At 51.4% G+C, this 24,299-nt stretch overlaps 1 protein-coding gene across 8 annotated transcripts in view; it reads right to left on the bottom strand.

The window, feature by feature from the left end:
• Window positions 1–4,499: 4,499 nt before the first annotated feature.
• CASTOR1 (cytosolic arginine sensor for mTORC1 subunit 1) overlaps window positions 4,500–24,299 on the bottom strand; it is a 53,224-nt gene continuing 33,424 nt past the window's right edge. For 3 of the 8 annotated variants that reach the window (XM_065568419.1, XM_042856053.2, XM_005278803.4), the window contains 7 exons: window positions 13,056–13,249; window positions 12,474–12,606; window positions 10,987–11,110; window positions 10,028–10,141; window positions 9,634–9,716; window positions 8,947–9,041; window positions 5,690–8,076 (listed from right to left, as the gene is read on the bottom strand). In XM_065568419.1, the coding sequence (XP_065424491.1) occupies window positions 8,011–8,076; window positions 8,947–9,041; window positions 9,634–9,716; window positions 10,028–10,141; window positions 10,987–11,110; window positions 12,474–12,606; window positions 13,056–13,249 (809 nt within the window). In that variant the 3' untranslated portion in view covers window positions 5,690–8,010. Of the gene's footprint in view, window positions 8,077–8,946; window positions 9,042–9,633; window positions 9,717–10,027; window positions 10,142–10,986; window positions 11,111–12,473; window positions 12,607–13,055; window positions 13,296–24,299 lie in introns of all 8 variants that reach the window. The other 5 variants (XM_065568417.1, XM_042856055.2, XM_042856056.2 and 2 more) reach the window with 3 other exon arrangements.

Raw genomic sequence — 24,299 nt, 5'->3', positions numbered from 1 at the left:
TAATCTTCTATGAATGGAAGCTGAAGAAATTGTCATGGCAAGGGCCAAGGGGACAGAGCCTCCTTGCAGATGGAGTGAGTGCCTCTCCCCTGTACTCCTCACAGCTCTTTGTAAGATGGGGACGGACACATCCCACAGACAGGAATGGCCACCACACCTTCTGGCTGCCAGCTCTCCTCCCTGCAGTAGGCTGAGAGCGTGGGGCTAGTTTGTTCCTTTTCAACTCATCACTGTATTATGTTGATTGCAGCAGCACCTAGAGAACCTCCTTGTATTGGGCACTAAACAGAGTAAGAGAATCTTTGACCTGAGAGTTTACAGTCTAACCTCAATCCCCAATGAATTTCATGCACTTTCAAACTGGATCACAGAACATGTATTACCTGGCCAGTTAGGCCCCTTGGAAGAATCACATCATGTGTACACAAGTCATTTGAATTAGTGCAATTTAAAGCCCTTGAGTAGACAAGCCCAGAATATAGAAGACAAAGGGGAAACTGAAGCAGGGGTGAGACTAGAACCCCTTGGCTATCCATCCACAGGCTCAACGCAGCCCTTGGCTCAGCACTCTCCTGGCCCGATTTGCTAGCGTGGCACTGCTGTGAAGACAGCTGCAGCTGTTTAATGCTGCCTAGCCAGCCCGGCATGCCAGAGTTCACCATGCCCTGGGAAATGGCCCTGCCCCTCCAGGGAAGCTGGCTAACACAGAGCATACTTTCCATCCCCCGCAAGAGTGAAAATCCTTTGTGGCTGGGGAAATGGCGTCAGGGCTCCCCACACCTTCCCTGAAGCAGGCTGCCAAGTCTGTGGTTAACAGGTCCTCCCTCCGGTGCAGAGTGTCAGCACTCGCTGCTGAGGGGGAAGCAGCAGGTTGTAACCGAGGTGAGAGACGCCTGACCGCGGGGATAGACAGGCCTCATGGTAAAGCATGGGGCACCTCCCATCACCACTGCTTCCCCAATCTCACTCAACTCAGTGTAGGGGACCCATCAGATCACAGGGTGTGGTTCATTAGTACACAGGGACATGAGCCCTCCAGCTGTTGTTTATGATCATGGGAAACATTCCCAGCAAACGAGAAAAAACTCAACGGCAAGAGGACTTTGCCTCCTTGCTCCCATTCTGCAAGCTAGCTCCATTCTCCAGAACCAGCAGTAGTTGGCTTTGACCTGCTCACAGCCAGGTGCCATGGGTGTGAAACAAGCTTGCCCCTACATGCCAGGAACCCAGAGCTCTGCTTGGCAGAATCCAACATTCCCTTTGGGCAAAGAACAAGCTGTGCCTCAAAACAGAAGGATTGTGCAGGGGGAGGGGGGGGAATTTCAGTTTATAAAACCACAAGGGATTTCCCCTAAAGATCACAGGTTATACATATGCACCAGCTCCCCCAACCCCCCAGCATCCTCACTGCCCCCAGCCTCAAGGGGAAGCCAGCAGCTGCCCCCTTCCCTAACTACTGATGCTGCCCATCCACCTAGCCAGCCAAAAGGGGGGGAGGGGAGAAACACAGCCAAGAGAGAGGCAATAACAACATGGGATGGAGTGGGGAGAAAAGCTTCCAAGTGGACACTGGAGAGAAGGCTGCGGTGAGGTAGCACTTGCTCACATCTAGCCCCTGCTCCGTAGAACAAGTATCTACCTTCCATGACCCTCGTCTCAACGGGGCCCACTCTTGGCTTAGGACACAGGGCTGGGAGTCTGGATGCCGAGGGCTCCTACACTCTTCCATGTGACCTTCACCTCTATGCCTCACTTGCCTCTCCCCACCCAGGCTCCAAGTCCTAATTCACACATTGGTCAGCCACCAAAACCCACACCAGGGGGAGCCTGCAGCAGCACTCATTGTTATGACTGTCACAAGGCCTCAGCTACAGGCACAAGCCTCCAACCGTAGGGTTACCATACGTCCGTTCTTTCCCGGACATGTCCGGCTTTTCGGCAATCAAACCCCCGTCCGGGAGGAATTGCCAAAAAGCCGAACATGTCCGGGAAAATGCCGGCCGGGCACTTCCCCTCCCGCGGCTGCTCTGCTCCTCCCCGGACTCTTCAGCTCCGTTTAAAAGCCGAGCTGCCCGAGCGCTATGAGCTTCAGGCAGCCCCCTTGCCTCCGGACCCCAGCCGCCGGCCGGGCACTTCCCCTCTCGGGCTCCGGCGGCGCAGGGTCCGGAGGCATAGGGGCTTCCCGAAGCCCAAGCGCTACCGGCTTCACGGTTTGCCGGGCAGCCTCCAGACCCTGCGCCCCCGGCTGGGTGCTTCCCCTCCCGGGCTCCAGCTGTGATGGGGAAGCGCGGGATGGGGGCGCAGGGTCTGGGGGCTGCCCGGCAAACCGTGAAGCCGGTAGCGCTCGGGCAGCCCTTTTCGCATGGCTGGGAGTGGGAGGGAGGAGGGGGCGGAGTTAGGGCGGGGTTGGGGCGGAGCTGGGGTTGGGAAATGGGCGGGGCCAGGGCCCCATGGAGGGTCCCCTTTTTTTATTTGTTAAATATGGTAACCCTATCCAACAGCCCCTGGGAACCACACTGAAGGCCTCAGGCTGCTAGTGCCTGCAGCCCCACAGGCGAGATACAGGCCTGCAAGTAACTGGCACTTCAGTTTGTAAGTAAGCTGGTGTCCCTCGCTCAGCTGAAGTTCACTGCCCAGCAGTCTGCAGCTCCTCCACCACTGCCTGACAGAACAGGGGGGCTGCCTGCTATATAAATGCTGCCGGCCCAGGCTTCAGTGGGCCCTCCAGGCCTTGGAGATCACAGGCTTGTCTACACAGCACTGCAGTGTGAATCCACAGCACACCAGCTTGCTGTGCAATCAGGGCCGGTGCAAGGATGTTTCGTGCCCTAGACGAAACTTCTACCTTGCGCCCTCCCCGAGCCCTGAGGCGCCCCCCAGGGCAGCTCCCCTTGAGCAGCCGTCCTCCTCCACTTCTCCTGCCTCCCAGGCTTGCGGCACCAATCAGTTGTTTGGCGCCGCAAGCCTGGTAGGGAGAGAAGCAGAGCGGGGCAGCGTGCTCAGGGGAGGAGGCAGAGCAGAGGTGAGCAGGGGCGGGAAGTTCCCCTGCGTGCCACCCCCCCCCTTACTTGCTGCAGGCGGCCCTCCCCGCGCCCCCCAGCTCCCTCCGCCTAAATGCCGACGACGACTGGGGTGGCCGAAGATCAGGCCGCCGCAGAAGAAAATGCCGCCCCCCAAATGCTAGTGCCCTAGGCGACCGCCTAGGTCACCTAATAGGTTGCACTGGCCCTGTGTGCAATAACATCCCCGCTGGATGCTGTTAAGCAAGAGTCTCAGAATGCAGCTTGGCTTATCGCCCTCGGACTTAGTATGTCAAAGCGCCAGCTGGGACTTTCCCTGCGCTCTAGTAGTGTCCACACGGGAGGGGACTGGGCGCTGTCAATTCACTCCATAGCTTGCCAGGGAGGAAGCCCTAAGAAACATCTGATCCTTGCTCCCACACCACAAGCAGAGTGCTGAAAGCAGGGCTGGATTAAGGCAGGGGCTTTAGGGGTTGCAGCAGGCCCCGGCTCGAGGGGGGATCCACAAAAATAAATCAGAGGCAGCGATCTCCAACTCCGGGCCACTAAGTCCCACAGCGCAGCGGGGCGCTGAGACAGGCTGCCTCCATGCCGTGGCCCCACACCACTCCCGGAAGCGGACGGCTGCCTAAGCCCTGCTGTGCTGCCCCCTGGGAGCCACCTGTGGTATGCACCTCCTGGCCAGAGCCTACACCTCGCACCCCAGCCCCCGCCCAGAGCCTGCACCGCAACCTCCTGCCCCAGCCTTGAGCCTCCTCCCACACCCAGACTCCCTCCAGGACCCTGCACCCCCTCCTGGACTCCAGCCCCCACCCCAGAGCAGAATTGCCCTCCTGCACCAAACTCCCTGCCAGGAAAGACTCGTATACAGGGGCCCCACAAAATCGAATAGCCCCCAGCCCACAGGAGAGTTAATCCAGCCCTGGCTGGAGGAAAGTGCTCTAGGTCAGTCAGTGTCATGGGCTGCAGAAGGAGCAGGGCTCTTTAGAAGGATGGGGATTAGCTCCCCACGCTGGTTTGCAGGAAGACTTTTCATGGAACGTTACCTGACCTACCCTCCCAACCCATCCCTCCTGGCGCTGATCATTCAGACATCTACCAACAGCTCCGCATGGCAGAATCAGGGCACCTCATCTGTCCTCCCCAGCATCCTCCTCTTGCTGGCATCTCCCCTGCCCAGAGCCGCTGAGCTCTGATGGCTTTCCCCTGTTTCCCCCAACATCAGCCAGAAGCCATAGGCAGCTTAGCACCTGCTCATGGTCTTTCAGCTCCACTATACCAAATGCATCCAGCAGAGCTGTTGGGAGAAGCTTCGACAGAGCCTTAGTCCAGCAGAATAGGCAGTTCAGGCACAAGTCAAAATGCTGCATGAAATCAAGTCAGTTTTGCCAAAATTTCACTTAAGAAAACCAAAAAGTTCCAGCCATGTCAAATGCCCCATTAGGACATTTTCAGAACAAAGACACTTCCATTTTGAAGTTCAGTAAAAAGAGATTTAGATACAGAGTTTGTGATGTTATAACAGTCAAAACCGAAAGAAAATGGTACAATTGACCCAAAATGATTTTTAAATTTTCCTTTGGAGAATTAAGATTTCCAGGTTTGCTCCAATTTAGACACCAAGTTCCAAAGTCCTTTGCAGAATGGAACTGCTGTTCTCTGCCTGAAGATGGTTCAAAAAATATGCTAGGCCCTGTGCTTGTCACACTCACTACAGGAACACACCTCCATTCCAGGAACCCATTGCCATCCCAGTCAGCATGTTCCACTGGGGCTGCAGTTGTCTCTGCTCCACTATGAATTCCTGGCAGGACCCAGCAGCTATTTTGGAGTTAAAAGGAAGAGTGACTTCCCCTCCTGGTAAGGACACCAGAACCAGTATGTTCTGGTTCTGTTTTAATGTCCTACTGCTTATTCTGTACCACCTGCACCAGGAGATGCTGGGGCTTTTCCAATTTCCCAAATGGCTGTGCTACCATAACACAAGGGCTTTCGAATTAGCCTGGCCCTAGACTGCAGCACCCAGTAGCACTTTAGGAGCAACTCAGGGCAGTTGCAGTAGAAGTGAAACCTACTAACAAGGGAATTGGGTAATACGATCTTCTTAAGAACTACAGGCCTGTCGTTTGTTGCTTGCTGTAGCAGATTTGCTGAGAGATAGAGAGAGATTACCAGTTAGACAGCTGCCCTTCTCCTTTCCTAGGAAAGGAAGAGCTGGCTTATCGGTATTTGGCTCCCCCACCCAGATGATTGTTTAATTCCTGAGCAACTGTTGCTGCAGTGTGCCTCTCCCCCCGCCCCCAAGGCCAGCTTGCCTCCTTGATGTGTTGAGAATCCATAATGATGCTGGCCCAAAGACCATTTCCCTAAACCCCTGCTACCTACTTTCCCCTTCTTCCCACTCAGTTACAGCTGGAAACACCACAGCTAGGTTCCCATTCCCTTTGGCAATGAAGTGGAGGGGTTAGAACTTTACTACAGAGACCAAAAATCTGTCTCTAGGCAATACCAGTGAAGTGCCCTTTCATCCTTGTTCAGGGCCTCACTCCTCAGGGAAGCCGGTGTCCCCTGAAGTTTATGCTCTGACACTGCAAAGCTGGACACTCGGCGCATGAGAGGGGCTATTCCCCTCCAACACCTGGCAGATACACAGCAGCAGCCACCAAACGTTCTTCAAAATGGGAGATTTATTGACATTAAAAAAAACTATGCAAAACTAGAAGATTTCCTTAATCTGGTTTTGCTGCACAAACTGGTGTGCGCTTTGCTGCATCGGCAAGAAACTCAACAGGGATAAAGTCACTTGAGGATGAACCAGTCAGCCACTGGGCTAGCAGCCAGAGGTCTTTCCTATGCACACTAAACAGATGAACAAGAGTCGCCAGCGGAGGACAGTTGCCCTTTCCCAGAAGGTGATCCTACATCACATCACCCTGCTGTTCTGAGAACCTGCACATGGCCTCCCTGATCACGCCTAGTCCACCCCTAAACTCTTCACTGTGGCATACAGGATGCCCCATCTAGAGAGTGCTTCCAGCAGCCCAGGCCTGGCTTGGACACTGGGCAGTGGACCATGGCAGTTTCTCAGGGGTTTTCCTAAGCTAAGCGTGGTGGGAGTGTTCATCCTGGCTGAGAAGTGCTACTGCTGCCAACCCAGCTTGCTCTGTCTTGAAGGCTCACAGAAGAGAGTTGAGCGGTAGGTTGAAATCCAAGAACAGGCTCTGGGAGAATCTCTTCCAGTCACTGCTGGCAGCTGTTCCCTCATGTAAGAGGCACAGCTGTGCTTCAAAGGGGAATGCGTTTTGAGGGGAAGAGTGCCCTTGCGATGAACTGGAGATTAACAGCCACTCCCTTGCAGAAACAAGGAAGATATCTATATGGTAACAAGCTACTCATTCACCTAGAGGCAGCTTTCCTGGCCGCCCAGGAGGGACAACCTCACCACTTTTGGGAGGACCACCCCCCGTCTCTGGGAAGCAGCAGGTCTTGGCAGAGGCTGGGGCGGCAGGGGGTCCCTTGAAAGCCACTGCCATGACAATGCCCCAGAAAACAGGGGTGCAGGAGACACAGAGGGAATTCCACCTCCCTGGATTCCTCTTGTAACCGTAGGTAATGTTGTGGCTTTCCTACTCCAATCTGAGGGGAATGTGAAAAAAAAAAAAAACACACCAGGCTCCTGGATCTCTCAGCATCCATCACAAGGGTAGCTCCAGCTATCCCAATGCGCACTCCAGCTGCAATGCAGGCACTTCCACCACACAACGCAGACATGCTTTTCTTCCACAACTGTCTTGTGCCAATCTGGGGAAATTCTCAGCTTCACAACCAGGAGATTTGTATATTTCCCACCATCCTCCCTTCCCCACCTGGAGTTGCATGTACCCTGGAAATCCTAAAAACTCAACTGACTAGCACACCCCATTCTGGCACAGACACCATCCCGCCCATCAGATGGGCGTCTGGGCCAATCAATCCCTGCTCCCCTGCCCTAAGGAGAGGGGGCTTATAAAAGCAATAAAAGTATCGTATCCGAGTGCAGCTAGGCAGCCACAGAGGGGGTTGGGTCACACGACGACATTTCCCAGCACGCTCTCTGCTCCTCCTTCCTTGGGAGGGCCATGCTACAAATAGGAGCCATTCTTACATGCTTTAGGTTACCTGCAATTCTTAATACTGTACTAAGCCAGGACTGTCCAAGAGGCTGAGCGCCTGTCTTGAGCACCTGGCAGGGCTGTTAACACTGCTACAAGACCACACAATCCCAAGCAACTCATTTCTCCCACACCCTTAACCATGTGTCAGGAATGATTGTACCATAGCAACCCTCTTCCTTGGCAACTCAGCCGCTAGACAACCCAATGCCAAGCACCTCTTCTCATGCAGCCAGCCACTGCCCCTGACACGTCAAGGGAAGAAACTCCCTATCCCTTACCACATACACAGAGATGCCCAGCAGCCAGCCTCTAGGGAGAGAGCCCCACTGCTGCCTAAACCTGGCATCACAAATGAAATACTAAATACTGGAGGCTCTGTGCAACTAGGTAGTTGGCTACAAAGACAGTCAAAGGAAAAAACCAATGTGACAGGCTTGACTGCAAGCCGGGAGAGTTACTATCCAGGGATGGGCAACGTCTGCCCAACAGCAGTTCATGGTGGACTCTGCTCCCTGAGGGGTGGGTCTGAGGATACAAGGAGCCCTGGGGCAGGTAACACTCAGTTCCCCAGTGGGACGCTCCGGGAGCCTGTCAGAGCCGGCGCTCCCATGGAGAACGCAAGGACTCTCCAGCTGGAGCCCAGGGCTCGCGCCACAGCTGGAGCCGTGCCACGCCCCAGGCAAGCCACACCCAGAAACTTGAAGACAAACAAGAGGCTGATGTGGAGCCAGCCATCAGAAACAGGAGACTGGAGTGTTCTCTGCCCTGCTCTCAGTGTTGAGCTCCCCGTCGCCTTTCCGGACAGGTGTCAGAGCGCACGGGAGCTGCCATGCCAGCTATCTACCGCTCTCCTGGCGCTTCTGGAGCAGCTCGATGATGCTGTCAATGCCTTCCTCTGGGACCTAGCAGCAGAGAGAGGAAGCCAGAGCTATGTTACCAGAGACAGAACTGCATGGCCAGTCACTCCCTTGTCAACTGTACTGGAGGGAGGACTGGGTGAACCCCAGAAGTCTGTTCCCATGCAGCTCCACAGGGATCGCCAACTCCCACTGCAAGGTGGGATCAGAGCCAACTCCCCAGCTCTATTTATCCTCCCCTTGGCAAGGAAAGCAAGATCAGGACCAAGCTAGTTATCCCCTGCCTTCTCCACACAACATGGAAATGGTGCTTCATAGCCTCGGGGCAAGGTGGCAGCTGGGCAGGGCTCCCACAATCCTCACAGCACCCCTTTTCCCCCAGCCTTTGTGGGGCAGGCACTGACAGCCAACAGTTCAGCAACAGACGTCCTCCTGGACCCACCTGGGGTCCCTCCCACTTCCCTACACATTCCTGGTACCAGCATTTCTCATGCTGCAGCCCTGGCTTGGCACTAATGCCAGGGAGTGGGAGCCGGAGCCAGAGCCAGGGAGGTTCATTCTTCGGATGAGATGCATTCCTGTGCCTCCCACCCCAAGCAGGCCCCACACAATGGAGCATTGAACCCTGCGCTGGTGTCAGAGCAGCCAGGCTGAAATGCCACCATCCAGGGAGCCATGCGGGGCTAGGAGACTGAGCCGCAGGCCAATGGGAAGAGGCCTATTCAGACAGCAAGGCAGTCAGGTGGCCTCATCCCCTTGGAATGTCTGTTCCCAGCAGGGAGCTCTGCTCCCCCCGCCCCCCGGGGCTGGGACAGAACTCCTCAGTTAAGGGGCTGAAAAGCTGGTCAATTAGCAGCATCTGTTTGCCTGGTTCATTTCCAGCATGCTGGGATCTGGGCAGGGGAGACGACTTACCAGGGCATGGTCGAAGTTAAAGGTGCTGATGTAATACGCAGATATGTCTGCATCGGCCAGAGGCTCAGCGATCTGAGCCACTATCCCACACTCATCTGAGGAAGGGGAACAGAAGGGCCAGCGTGGGTACCAGCCCAGTGCCTCTAGGGACAACCTCGGCCTATCACCCATGTGCCCCTGCCCCCTAGACAAGGGGCTCTCTAGCCCTGGGCTGTTTAAGACCGAGCTGGCAAACCCATGCCTAAAATGGGGTTTGAGCAGGGGGCTGAACTAGATGACCTCTTGAGGGCTCTTCCAACCCTAATCTTCTATGAACTTTGATATGACGACACCATGAAATGAGTGCCTCTTGGCTCCTGGCCAGGCAGCCCACAGCCATTGCACTCCTCCCCATTGAGCAGCCACAGTACCAGCATGCTTTGTTGCTCTCTGGGGCCCAGCTAGTGATGGGAGGAATGGTCCCCTGGTTACAGCACTGACCTGGAACAGGGGAGCCCAGGCTTCAAGACTGCTCTGCCACTGGCTTCTGTGACTTTGGGCAGGTCACTCTGGGCACACCTATCCCCTGGGGACAACAGCCTGCCCCGCCCCCCGGAGTGCACTGAACATCTCAGCCTGGGAGGGCTCAATGCTGCGCTAAGGCAGCTGATCCGCTGGGCAGGAGAGCTTACATCCTGTTCCACTTACCGAAGCCCAGTGGCTGCCCGCCAATTCTCACCATCCGCCAGAGCTCCCCAGAGGAGCTGGTCAGCAGCAGGTCACTGGGGAACCTAGAAGTGTTTAATGGAGTACGTCACTCCCGCCCTAAGATCGCTCCTCATTCCCCCACTAGCTGGCATGAGCCAGGGCAGACTCCCATGAAGCTGCTCCTAGAGGAGGCCCTGCTCGGAGGAGAAACGCCACACCTCTCCCACAAACATCACAGCAGGGGGAGAACGGGAGCAGGCAGGAGCCAAAGGGAACGTGACACCTCCAGAACACCAGCCTCCCAATCCCAAGGCCAAATCTTCAGAGCATGTGGGCAGCTTTAGATGGGGTGAAGGACACTGGGTCCATCTTCTGGTGGATGAATGGTACGTACTTCTTCTGGGTCTCTGCATCCATGACGATAGAGATATAGCCCTCGATCAATGAGAAAGCGAAGAACCTGATGGAGTCGAGATCCTGACTGCCTGGGGCAGCTTCCTTTGGAGGGCTGCAAACACACAGGGGACAGAGGGGTTAGCCCCAGAGGCAGGCTGGGCCCCAGGAGCACACAGCAGAACACAGCAGCCATTTCATGGCTGGCTCCTGGAGAGTTACAGAGGTGCAGCCCCCCAAGAGGTGCCTTCACTCGGAGTCAGTGAAGTGCCTTGTTGGCATCTCTAATACCAGCTGGCTGGTGATGCCATGTCTAGCCCAGTGCTGTGAGTAACAGATCTTCTGGGCCAGCCCCTGAAACAAGCCAGGTCAGACCCAGCTGCTCTATCTACAAAGCCATCTCCCCTCACCTTGAGCACTTGTTGTCTGATCCACCTCCTGCTGGTCAGGAAGGTCCCCCCCTTTCCCTCCCCCACCAACAGCCCAGCTGAGCTAAGGCTGAACTCCAGCCCACCCTCTGCTGGGGGATGCGGTCCTGTGGGAAGAGCCTTTCTCCATCTCTGCCTTTGGCAAGGTTCTTTAAACCCCAGTGCTGCATGCAATGTCCCAAGTGCCATCCAAACCAGGTGCTGGCAGGCTTGACATCACCACTGTATCCCCTAATGCCCCCATAGGGCATTGTGGGCACCCCCTGCAAAGGCCTTGGTCCCCTGCCCATCAGAGCCCTTGGGTGCCTGAAGGTTCTTTAGTCGTTCATAAATTTTTCAGGGACCTGGAGGTTTTTGGCCACACTCCAGCCCTCCACCTGTCTCTTCAGGGCCTGTGTTGAGGTGAGAGGCTGCCCCCCCCACTTCTAGCTGTACTCACACCTGCACTGCAGTGCAGTTTAGTACTGAGAATGCCTATGCTAAGGGGTGGGGCTAACACAGTCTCCTCCCACTGCCCCGCGCAGCTGCCTACCTGTGTGAATAGAACAGGACATCTATGAGCATGGTCGCAATGGCCGGCAGGGTGTCAGGAGCCACGGTCAGGATGCAGAACCTGTTCTGGGGACTCTGCACAGGGTGCACGGTAGGGCTTGCAGCTGGGAGGAAACACAATCACTCATACAGCCCGGACTGCCAGAGCACGAAGCACCCTTCTTATGCATGGCGATGAATGCCATGTCATGAAGCTGATGGCGCAGCAGCATAGCGGGAGTCTGAGCTGGCAGCACTAAGCAGCTCTCATGAACTCAAACCAGTTGTGGGACTAGCATGTCAGCCTCCAGGAGGGTGGAGCTGTGTGATCAGTACCTGGCCAGACAGACCAGCTTACCCTGGGGAGACTAGACACTACAGATGTGAGCAATGATGCACAGCAGCGCCACCTTCAGGAGGTACTGCACAGAGACTGACATCTGGATGTAGAAGAGGAAAAAATCAACAGGGCTCAATTCCTACAGCTACATTGATAAGGAGCAAATAGAAACAAATCAGCAGAGCAGCATATGCTGTAGGCAGTGCAAGGGGTCAGGCCAGGCCAGGCCAGCTCAAGCCACCTGCACAGACAGCCGCTTCTGTGCGCAGAGCAGGTGCTCAATGGAGGAACTCAAACTTGAGGTACTAATGCCCTCCAGTGGCAGAACTACGCTACTGCTACTCTAGGCCATCAGTAAAAATGTACCTTTGGTCACATGGTCTATTAACGCTCCATTTATAAGTGGATTAGAATGGGTTAATAGATCAGATGTTACAGATAGCAGTATTATGTGCTATACATTGTTACAGGCAAACCAGCAGAAGGCATGACAGATTGGACTAAAATCACCATTTATTAAAAACCTGTATTCTCTCTATAAACCATTTATAAATGGAACCTTAATACATGTGAGAGCACATTTCTGATTGTCCCCTAGCTGGACTCCAGTCTCTCCCTGAATCCCCAAGCATTTCTGGTGTCTACCAGAGTGGCACCCGCAGCCATATTCATGTAATGCCTGGTGCATACCACTGGCAGAAGCAGGACTGCCCAAGGTGGAGGGTGGGGAGCGGGAAGGAAAGCAGTTTGCGCTAGGCCCTCTGTTTGAGAGGACCCCAAGCCAAGTGGCAAGGTGACCTGGCACACTGGGTCACAATGCCACTCAGAGTTTTGGCCTGTCCATCACAGCAGAGGGGCTGGGCCACTGGGCCAAAGCTGAGTGGTGCCAGTTAAGTTGAACTGCAAATGGTTCATACCCACGAGGCGTGTCTGGGGACCCCCCTGGTTTACCACAGTCTGACCCATTCAGTAACTGATCTGAGCTGGAGTGGCCGGAGCCAGAGAACAGAACTGTTCACGCTGGCAGGGTCAGCACACAATAGGCAGTTTTCTGTTGCAGGGGACAGTGAAGTTGTTAATTCAAACCCCTCCTCCATTCTGCAGAGGGCAGACAGGGTGAGAGCCCAGGGGGGTGGTCCTGGACTCACCTTGCTTGGGTTTCAAGAAGCCGTTGCTCATGTCATCACAGTTAACAGGAATGGACTCTCCCTTCACCTCCTTGTAGATATCAAACTCGCCGGCCAGTGTGTGGATCACCACAGGCAGGTCCTTCTCCCGCACCTGGGGAGAGCAACAGGCCTCAAACCTCACCCTTCAGCTTAACCTCCCCCTGAAAGCCTGCTGTCTCCTTGCCATTCTTCTCTACCCCCCCCAAGGAAGGAAGAGGTGAGCTTCTAACCCCACATCTCACCTAGCTCACTGCCCATTCAACTGAACAGCATGCAGGGAAAAATCTCACGCACAACCCTTCTAGGGGGTCTCATATTGCTATGGCGAGGGTAGCCTGACCTCTGCTGTTCTTAGAATGGCACCCAGTACCCTCTGAATCACATCCCAGTGTTGGAGGTGGATACGTTCATCAGACTGTTGCCATAGGAGAGCCTGCACCATTCACCTAATGAAGGTTACTCCGTCACACTCCTTGTGTAGTTGCTCTCCCACCTCTCCCCTTAGGGCTAATTCGAGTCCTCCACCCACACTCCCGCCTGGGGATAAGGGGGGGGGCTCACCAGGATGAAGTCCGTTTGGTAGGTAGACAGCATCAGCACCGAGACGTTGTGCTCAGCCAGTGGCGCAATGACGGACTTGGCAATCTTCGTCACTCCTATGGCCTGGGAGCTGGTGGAGGACCTGCCGTTGGACAAGACGTTGAGCACCAGCCAGGTGGAATCCACCACCTGCATGAACTCTGACGGGGGCAACTCTGAAATGCCAAGAGGCTGAGGTGAGACTCCAAGCAGGGATTCAGACTGCAGCATTAGAAACGGACATATCAGGCCACCTAATGACTAGGTCACCTAGCACCTATTTCTTCCCAGCCACAGCTCAGAGTGCTTTACCAAGCAGTTAGAGGTTATCAGCCAGTATACAAATTGGGAAACTGAGGCACAAGCTCTCACTGAGCTGCTCAACATCACGCAGCCAGAGGGAAATAAGCCAGTTGCATAGAACTGTTTCAGTACATTCAATGCATTCCCATTAGCTACGCTGACTATTTAAGAAACTTTATTAAATTATTTGTATTGCAGTAGCACATAAGAGCCCAGTCACGGACCAGGACCCCATTGTGCGAGGTGATGTACAGAGAGAACAGAAAGAGCTTGCACTTTGACATTCCACAACCACTAAGTCAGTGGTTCTCAACCTTCCCAAACGACTGCCTCTTTTAGGAGTCTGATTCGTCTTGCCTACCCCCAAGTTTCACCTCGCTTAAAAACAACTTGCTTACAAAATCAGATCTAAAAATATAAAAGTGTCACGGCACACTATGATTGAAAATTTGCTTCCTCCCTCATTTTTACCATATAATTATAAAATAAATCAAACGGAACAGAATATTGTACTTGCATTTCAGTGTATATTATATAGAGCAGTATAAACAAGTTTTGTATGAAATTTAATTTGTACTGACTTCGTTAGTGCTTTTTACGTAGCCTGTTGAGTTGATGTACCCCCTGGAAGACCTCTGTGTACCCCTAGGAGTATGTGCATCCCTGGTTGAGAACCATTGAACTAGCTGTCCTACACAATTCCAGTTACAGTGCTCTCTGGCTAGCCACCCCACAGCTCCTGGCAGCGCTCCCAGAAATGGTGGTTCTGGAAGGTTTTGAAAGGCCACCTGGGACCCAGCGAACTATTGCAGCTTCCTAGATCGCAGGGCCGGAAGGGAGCATTGCGATCCAGTCTGACTGCCTGTCTAACACTGGCCAGAGATTTTTCCCTGAACAGTTCCTGTTTGAATCATAGCATCTCTCAAACATCCGACTGAAAGAACTGCCAGTGCTGAGAATCCACCACAACCTTTGGGAAGTTGTGCCACTGGTTAATTGCCCTCAAAAATTTGTACCTTATGTCTAGCCAACATGTCCAGCTTCAGTCTCCAGCCAGTGGCTCATTATACCTTTGTTAGGCTGACAAGCCCCCTGTTGTCAAGTGTGTTCCCCATATAGGTACTTAGACTGATCAAGTTACCCCTTAATTGTCTTTGTTAAAACAGATCGAGCTCCTTGAGTCTACCACTATAAGGCAGGTTTTCCAATCCTTCAATCATTCTCCTGGCTCATCTCTTAACCCCCTGCAATTTATCACTATCTGTCTTGAACTGTGGACACTGGAAGAAGATCCTGGCAGCAATTGCATCAGTGCCAAATGCAGAAGTAAAATAACCACCCTGCTCTTACTCTGTGTTCTCCTGTTTATGCATCCAAGGATTGTATTAGTGCTTTTTGCCACAGCATGACAAAGGGAGCTCGTGTTCAGCTGACTGGCCCCCATGACTCCCAAGTCTTTCAGAGTCACTGCTTCTCAGGATAAGAGTCCCCCCCCCCCCCATCCTGTAAGTACGGCCTACATTCTTTGTTTCTAGGCGTATGACTTTACATTTGGTTGTATTAAAACACTACTTGTGCCCAGCTTCCCGAGTGATCCAGACCTCTGTATCAGTGACCTGTCCTCCTCCTTATTTACCACTCCCCAATCTTTGGGTCATCAGCACACTTTCAGCAGTGATTGTTTTCTACCAGGTCACTGTTAAAGTGTTAAGTAGCCCAAGCCAAGAACTGATTCCTGTGCCCCCCCCCCCCACTGGAAACACACCCACTTGAAGAAAAGTCCACATTTACATTGAATGGGTTAAAAACTAGCTGATAGGTCTCAATGTGGGCCATGTTAATTCTGTATTGTTCTAATTTCGTAATCAAAAAGCTTGTCTGCATCCATACTGGCACCAGACGGATACAGGCTGAACATACCGCAGAATGAACTAGTTCTTAGCATGCATGTCCTCCAGTTGGAGGACATGGTCCCTTACAAGCATGCTATGGAGACCACAGTTCCTACAGCATTAGATCTCTCTAGTAAAGAGAAGTCCAATGTGTCAGCAGCACAATTGTGAAAAGCTATCTAGTCTTTCAACTCTAAGTCCTGTGCCTAGGCCAACGGGCCGAGCTGCCCATGCCACCACCTAACCTCAGCGTTTGCAGAACTGCACTGTACAGCCTAGTTTATTCAGCCTAGATCTAAGAGAATCCAAGCCAAGCCAAGCCTAGCTCAACATGCAGTCCTGGGGAGGAAGGAGAGCTCTGCTCACAGCCAAGAAGCTCAGAGTCACTGCTTTCACCACCACCACTCCCATAATCGCATTGGTCATTGGGGAACCATCACTGATGAGCAATCAGCCAATTGTTTCCACCCCTGATGACTGTGTGTCAGTGCTGGAGTCTCTGCGAAGTCCATTCCTGTCCACTCATGTTGTCAATCCATCTCTTCTTCTGTCTACCTCTTTTTCTCTTCCCCTGTACTGTCCCTTGGAGGATGATCTTGGATAGGCCAGATCTTGTTACATGGCCATACCACTTCAGCTTGCACTTTTCCATGGTCAGGAGGTCTTCATATGACCCAGCGCATTGGGTGATGATGTTGTGGACCTCTTCATTAGTCACATGGTCAAAGTAGGAGATGCCCAGGATTTTACGGAAATCTCATCTCTACGATCTGTATTTTCTGTTCAAGTGCTGCTGTAAGGGTCTATGTCTCGCACACATACAGAAAAATGGAGATGACCAATGTGTGCAGCAGTTTCAGTCTGGATTCCAGGGAGATGTTCTTATTCCTCCAAATTGGCTTTAGCTTTGCCACTGCTGCTGTTTGCACAGTTCTTGCCCGAATTTCAGCCTTGAATCCTTCATCAGTGATGATTGCCCCCAGATACTTGAACTGTTTCACTGTCTCCAGCTCTCGTCCACTGACAGGGATATGTGAGCTTATCCCATCGCATTTGTTTGTCATCAGCTTGGTTTTCTCTGCACTGATTTCCATGCCATATTTTGGAGAGGTTTCATCCAATTGTTTCACAAGGTTGGCAAGTTGATCTTCGCTGCCTGCCAGGCCATCAATGTCATCAGTGAACTGAAGATTTGAGATGGTTTGCCGCCACCCTCCCCATGCTGATTGTGCATGTGAGATCTTCTAGGGCATCAGTAATTATGCGCTCCAAGTAGACGTTGAACAGTGTGGGCGAAATAAGGCAGCCTTGCCGGACTCAACAGTGATGCGAAACCGCTCTCCTATTGTGCCACTGATGAGAACTGCACTGCTGGCCTTGGCATACAGTTGTTTAATGGTAAGAATAAGCTTATTACCAACATTGTACTTCTTCATGGTTGCCTAGAGAGCTTCGTGCCATACTCTATCAAAACACCTTCTTGAAGTCATAAAATATCAGGGTTGGAAGGGACCTCAGGAGATCCTCTAGTCCAACCCCCTGCTCAAAGCAGGACCAATCCCCAAATCCCTAAATGGCCCCCTCAAGGATTGAACTCACAACCCTGGCTTTAGCAAGCTAAGGCTCAAACCACTGAGCTATCCCTCCCAAAAAGGAAGCCAGCATGTTTCTGCCCGTCAACAAAGACATGGTAGATGTCCTGCTGGCGTTGTAAGTACTTCTCATGTAGAACACGAAGGTTGAAAAATCTGTTCTGTGGTACTTCTTCCAGCACAAAAGCCAGCCTGTTCTTCAGTGATGATATTCTCCGCTTGCGGCTTCAATCTATTCAATATGACCTTCAACATCACTTTGCTGGGATGGCTAATTAAGCTCATGAGCCGTTAATTTTGACACAATTGCAGTTTGGTTTTCTTTGGCAGGGTGATGATTAGTGACTTTGTCCACATGGAGGGCCACTCACCGGTCTACTGAATCTTGTTGCAGATCTTGGTAGGTACATCTATTATTATTTCTCCTCTGAATTTCATCAATTTGGCTGGGCTGTTGTCAATACCTGTAGCCTTTCCATTCTTGAGTGATTTCACAGCTGTCTCCACTTCTTCACATAGTATTGGAAAATCATCATCCTCTGTCGAATCTGGGCTGTCTAAGACTCTAGGATCTCCATTTGTCTGATGGCTGTATAGATCAGAGCAGTAGTTTGTCCACCTATTGAGGATGTCCCTTTCTTCTGTAAGACCGTTCCCTTCCTTGCCTTGAATTGCGTTAGCTTTAGTCCATCTTTCCTTTGTCAGATCTTTAACAATCCGGATGGCTGGTTTGCTATTTTTATTATTGATACACTCTTCAATTTTAGAGCATTGTTTTTCAATCTCTCTCTCTCCTTGGTCACCTTCATTCTTTTCTTGATCTTTCTGTCAATTGCGCTGTATTTATCTGCTCCCTCAGTGCTGTTCTTGTCTCTCTTAAGTTCTCTTTTAATGTCACATTTGTAGTATTTCATTTGTGACCCACGGTTTTGTCTTCTTATGATGTTCCCAAGGATGTCCATTGCTGCCTCATTCATTAGTGTTGAAATAGTTGGTCATTGTTTCTAAGTCTTCCTCTAGAGCAAGCAGCAGGGCAAATTTTCTGCTGATCATTGCTTGGAATGACTCTGCAATGTTTCGGTCCCTGAGTCACTGTAAGTGCAAGGGAAAGTGCCATGAACTGGTTTCCTGTATGGTGGGACAGCCAGGGGGCAGGAAGACTCATTCACTGGTTTGAAGCCTCAACAAATAAAGGTTTGTCCAAGATGGTTCATGCTGCAATGAGTGGGGTATCCAATGTGATCATGGATGCTGGGAGGCACAGAACAGCACCTGTCTCTCCAGCCTGGTCATCCCAGAAGCTTTGCAGGCCAAATGAAAGGTTAATACCCTTTTTATGTAGGGGCACCATAAAGGAAAGAGTGATGTTCTGGTGGGCATGTGCTATAGACCACTGTATCAGAAGGATGAGGTAGACAAGGCTTTCTTCAAACAACTAACTGAAGTTTCCAGATCACAGGCCCTGGTTCTAATAGTGGACTTTAATCACCCTGACATCTGCTGGGAGACCAATACAGCAATGCACATACAATCCAGGAAGTTTTTGAAGAGCGTTGGGGACAACTTCCTGGTAGAAGTGCTGGAGGGATCAGCTAGGGGCCTTGCTCCTCTTGACCTGCTGCTTACTGTGAAAGTGAAATAAATTATATTAAAGAAATAGAATGAATTAAAGAATGCAGTATGTGCCTTTAAGTAGAAGTGAGAAATGTTGCAATCCAGGTCTCAGGAAGGCAAACATTAAGGTAGAATAAGTTCTGTACTTAAGGGTGATTGGTGAAGCATTAGCCTTAGATCGATAAGCATTAGTAGGGAAGCAGGATACGCATATTGTGCTTCAGGTATTTTTTACTATTTTACTCTTTGTCCCTTTGTTTAGTTCGTGCTCTTTTACCTGTATAAATAAGATTTTTGGGTCTTGTATGGGGCTCACATTATCTGAATGTATTAGAGTGCTGTGCTAATAAACAGAATAGGTGTTGAGAAAACTGAGTCCTGATTCTAACTTTGACAATTTGGAGGTTCTACCGAGATGACAACTGTCTTCACTGGGGCTGTGTGATTCCTGACTGTTTTTGTAGAGCATAAGCTTTCGTGGGCTACAACCCACTTCTTCGGATGCCCACGAAAGCTTATGCTCTAATAAATTTGTTAGTCTCTAAGGTGCCACAAGTACTCCTGTTCTTTTTGAGGATACAGACTAACACGGCTGCTACCCTGAAACCTGTTTTTGTAGGACAACCGTGGTAGCCGGCACCTGGGTATGTGGCCAGAGTGGTCCTCCTCCTGAACGGAAGGGCGCACAACCACAGTGAGGTTTACGCCATCGAACCTGTTGGTTCCCACTCTGTTCTGCTAGGGATCCCAGGATCTGACATCAGGAATCTGGTCAGGTAATTATTTCTCTGTTTTGTCCGGACTGAGGACTGTCCTGTCTCTGTGTCTATCTGTCCTCCTGTGGAGTGTTTGAGTCTGGGTTCCGTCTCCGTCCGGGGATCGGCCGACCAAGGGGTTCCTGTCCCCGCGGTCTGAGTGAGTGAAATCTGCACAAATCGCAGCCGCACCTTGGGTAAAACCCTTGGTGCGAAAGCAAGGGCAATTGAGGCAGTAGCCTGTGGGCTCCTTTTGTGTGTTGCACCGGGCATTGCTCTGATGGACCCGAATTTCCTTCTTGTGTGATGTGTGTGTGTGTGTGTGTGTGTGTGTGTGTGTGTGTGTGTGTGTGTGTGTGTGTGTGTATAAAGTCCTCCTGTATGGGTAACCAGACGTCTAAGTTGGGACAGTTCCCTAAAAGGAACACCAGCTCATTTTCTGTATTTTAGGAAGGGTCCGGACTCCTGTAAATTTCTGGAAAAAATGGTCTAGGCTAACTCAGGGAGATCCCAAAACTCAGTGGCCACTGTTAGGATCATGGGACAAGGACCGAGTGGACGTCTTAAAAGACAAACTCTGCCAATCTAAAACTAAATTGGCCAGAGGGGAGGTTGATTGTTTCATGCAGTGGTGAGAAGAGGCAAATCGTAGGTGGACAGAATCAAAACTCACCTCTCTCAAAGATTCAAATGATCAGTTAAAAGCTTTATTGAAAACCTCCTCTCCCACCACCAGACCGAGTGCTCCCCTTTACCCCTTCATACTCCTGCCTCTCTGTGAAAAAAGATGAAGAAAACTCCTTGTTAGATTCTGGGGACGATAATGAGGAAGACGCATTAATTGGCTTGGCAGCCTTGCGTCGGATCAATAGACCGTCACCAGATTACCTGACTCAGGAACAATTTCCAGAGATATCCAGTTCAGACCCGTCCAGATAGTCTGATACCACCCAGGCCCATTCATAGACTCATAGACTTTAAGGTCAGAAGGGACCATTATGATCATCTGGTCTGACCCCCTGCATGCTGCAGGCCATAAAACCGTCCCTACCCCTTCCCTGGACTCCGCTGTTGAAGTCCCCAATCCTGTTTTTAGTGACTTCAATCGGCAGAGACCCTCCTGCTAGAGATCCCTGCCCCATGCTGCGGAGGAAGGCGAAAAGCCTCCAGAGGCTCAGCCAATCTGCCCTGGAGGAAAATTCCTTCCCGACCCCAAATGTGGCGATCAGTAAGACCCCGAGCATATAGGCAAGAGTCTCCAGCCCGACCCCGTTAGCCATTATACTATTTACCCACCATTGCTTGGCTTTCCTTGACTACTATGTTTTACCATTAAACCATTCCCTCCATAAACTTATCTAACTTTATCTTAAAACCAGACAGGTCCGTCGCCCCCACCGTTTCCCTCGGTAGGCCGTTCCAATATTTCACCCCTCTGACGGTCAGAAACCTTCGTCTAATTTCAAGTCTGAACTTCCCCACGGCCAGTTTGTATCCATTCGTTCTGGTATCCACGTTAGTACTAAGCTGGAATAACTCTTCTCCCTCCCTTGTATTAATCCCTCTAATATATTTAAAGATAGCAATCATATCCCCTCTCAGCCTTCGCTTTGTCAGACTAAACAACCCAAGCTCCTCTAGTCTCCTTTCGTACGACAGCTTTTCCATTCCTCTGATCATCCTAGTGGCCCTTCTCTGCACCCGTTCCAGTTTGAGTTCATCTTTTTTAAACATGGGAGACCAGAACTGCACACAGTACTCCAAATGAGGTCTCACCAGCGCCTTGTACAACGGAAGCAGGACCTCCTTATCCCTACTAGATATACCTCGCCTAATGCATCCCAAGACAGCATTGGCTTTTTTCACCACCACGTCACATTGTCGACTTATAGTCATCCTGCGGTCTACAAGAACCCCTAGGTCCTTCTCCTCTTCCGTTGCTTCTAACCAATGCGTCCCCATCTTGTAACTAAAATTGTTATTAGTCATCCCCAAATGCATCACCTTACACTTTTCACTATTAAATTTCATCTTATATTCCTCTGATCCTGCTCTGCCCCGTAAAAGCTTGCACTTGGGCCTTAAAAATATCCAGGCTCCCCTCCGAATCCTGCATAGTAGGGACCAAGATGGGGGTCCCACTTAGAGCTATAAACCCTGGACTCATACAGAGCTTCTTTCAATTGTAAAAGGCTTTCCAAAGCCCCGGGAAAATCCTACCAAATTCGCAGAGGAATTTTTGTTAGTATGTGACACCTATGAACCCTCTGAGGCAGACCTCCTGCAGCTGTGTAAACTACTTACCCCTAGTGAGCATGAAAAATGGCTCACAGCAGCAAATTGGCTCACCACTAACCGTCACTCTACTTTACCAGACACCGGTCCTAATGCTGAATACCGAAAAAAGTTAAAGGAGCAAGCTAAAAATCTATTTGAAGCCATCCCTCGGGTATGGACTCTTAAAAGCAACTGGACGGCCATAAACAGCTGTAAGCAACAACAGGGAGAAAACCCGGGCAACTATCGCTCCCGGTTAACTGACATTTTTCTGCAACATTCTGGTATACAGCAACTGGATAAAAACGAACAGGGTGCCCTAGCTAATGCGTTTGTTAATGGCCTCCTACCTGCTGTTGGCAATACGCTAAAACAAATAAGTGTTGGGTGGAAGACCAAAACCATGGACAAATTGCAAACAGTGGCAGAGCACTGCCGATGTACTTTAAAAGGAAGGGAGGATCAATCAGCCCAACAGTTAATGGCCCTGCAAATAGAGCATTATTCAGGGCAGGGTAAACAGTACCAGGGACGGGGAAAATACCGGGGATGGGGTCGAGGGAGGGGCCGTGGAACTGGATTTTTGGGTTATGGGGATGTTTGTAATTACTGTAAGCAGCCCGGATATTGGAAGAACGAATGTCCGAGCCGGCCTGATAGCTCTGTAAATAACCAGTTAGACCCCCTGTCGGCACAGCCAGTCAGTCCCCAGCTTTACTTTGTCCCACAGCAATGACGGGACGCCAGGGAACCTCAGGAAATTTTAGCTCCTTTACTACCTCTCACTCCCACAGGTGAGTGTGTGTTAACTATCAATGATTTGTCTCTCCCTTTCCTTGTCGATACGGGAGCTTCGCTATCTGCAGTTCGTAGTACCGACCTGCATGCGGTTCCCCGCTCCGGAAAAAACATGTCCGCTGAGGGCATTTCAGGCATCCCAACCCCTTATCCCCTTTCAGAACCTCTACTGGTCCAGGTTGGTCCCCTATCTGCAGATCATGCCTTCCTTCTCTCTGATTCCACTCCGGTAAACCTTTTGGGTCGGGATCTGTTATGTAAACTTGGCTGCACCATCTACTGTTCCCTGGATGGGGTCTATTTACAAATTCCCCAGTTCTCTCTGAGTGATTCTGTGGCCTCCCTGCTGTCTGAAATCCCCCTTTCCACCCTGGTCCCTTGTTGCCCATTGGTCCCGTCCCTTGAACACCTAATTTCACAGGTCCCATCCTCTCTGTGGCCAACCCATCCCTCTGAGGTAGGCCGCTTAAATACTAACCCCGTCTGCATTACTTTTGACTCCTCCAAACCCCTGCCTTGCCTGTCTTAATACCCTTTAAACCCCAAAGCAGAGGCTGGCATTGCTCCGGTCATGACTACCCTGCGGGAGCAAGGCATTATTATTCCCTGCTCCAGTCCCTGTAACACCCCTATCCTCCCAGTTCAAAAAGCTGATGGCAAAACATGGTGATTTGTTCAGGACCTTCGAGCCATTAATCGTATTGTCATACCCGCTTTTCCTGTTGTCCCTAACCCAGCAATGATTCTGGCTTCTATCCCAAATGCAACTCATTTTACTGTTAATTTGTGTTCTGCTTCCTTTTCTGTTCCGGTTCACCCTGACTCCCAGTACCTCTTTGCCTTTTCTTACAAGGAACAACAATACACATGGACTACACTCCCTCAGGAATATACGGAAAGCCTGTCTTACTTTTCCCAGGCACTAGCCTGAGACCTAGCTGACCTTGTTTTCCCGTCCGGGTCCACTCTAGTCCAATGTGTAGATAATCTACTCCTCTGTTCCCCTTTGTTGTCTGCCTCAGAAACTGATTCTTTAGTGCTCCTTACTGCCCTAGCAACCAAATGTCACAAGGCTTCTCGCTCTAAACTGCAGCTCTGTCAAGCCTCTGTCACATACCTTGGTTTTCTCCTCTCCCAGGGTTCCCGTACACTTTCTCCCGCCCGCATCCAGGCTATCCTTAGCTTTCCCCGACCCCACTCCCCACGCCAGGTCCGAAAGATTTTGGGCATGGCTGGATTTCGCAGGCAATGATTTCCCCAATATGCCTCCCTTGCAAAACCCCTCCAGGAACTCACTCGACTCTGTGCCTGACCCCATGCCATGGCCCTCTGAAGCAGACTCTGCCTTTGTTTCCCTCAAACAAGGTTTGGCTTCTGCCCCCGCATTAGGGCTGCCTGACTACTCTAAGCCTTTTAACCTTTTCTGCCACGAACAATCTGGGTGTGCACTTAGAGTTCTCATTCAGGTGCACGGAGACAAGAACCGTCCAGTGGCTTATTTCTCTGCCACTTTGGACCCTGTGGCCCAAGGCTTACCCCCCTGCCTGCGTGCTGTGGCTGCCGCAGTGCGCCTAGTCAAAATGTCCGAATCCCTTGTCCTTCGCTCTCCCCTTACCCTCATGGTCCCTCACTCTGTAGAAACCCTGCTGTTACAATGTAACAGGCCACCTCTCCTCCGCTCACCTTACCAATAAACTTTTACTGCTGTCAGCTTGGTATATTACCGTGAAGCGTTGTTCTCAGTTAAACCTCTGAGACCCTAGAAGCTGCGCCTTTACCTTCTGCAACCTCAGCGCAAGTCGCCGAATTAGTCGCCCTCACCCGTGCCTGCTTTTTGGCAGAGGGACGCTCTGCCACTATTTACACTATTTACACTGACTCCTGCTATGCTTTTGGGGTTGTACATGACTTTGGCACCCTCTGGCAAGCTAGGGGTTTCCTTACCTCCGCCGGTACCCCTATTAAGAATGGCCCCTACATCGCTGCTCTCCTGTA

Source organism: Chrysemys picta, chromosome 15 (genome assembly GCF_011386835.1).
Source record: "Chrysemys picta bellii isolate R12L10 chromosome 15, ASM1138683v2, whole genome shotgun sequence".
Lineage (NCBI taxonomy): Eukaryota > Metazoa > Chordata > Testudines > Emydidae > Chrysemys > Chrysemys picta.
The sequence above is the reverse complement of the archived record's forward strand: the minus strand, read 5'-3'. Positions and strand labels throughout refer to the sequence as shown.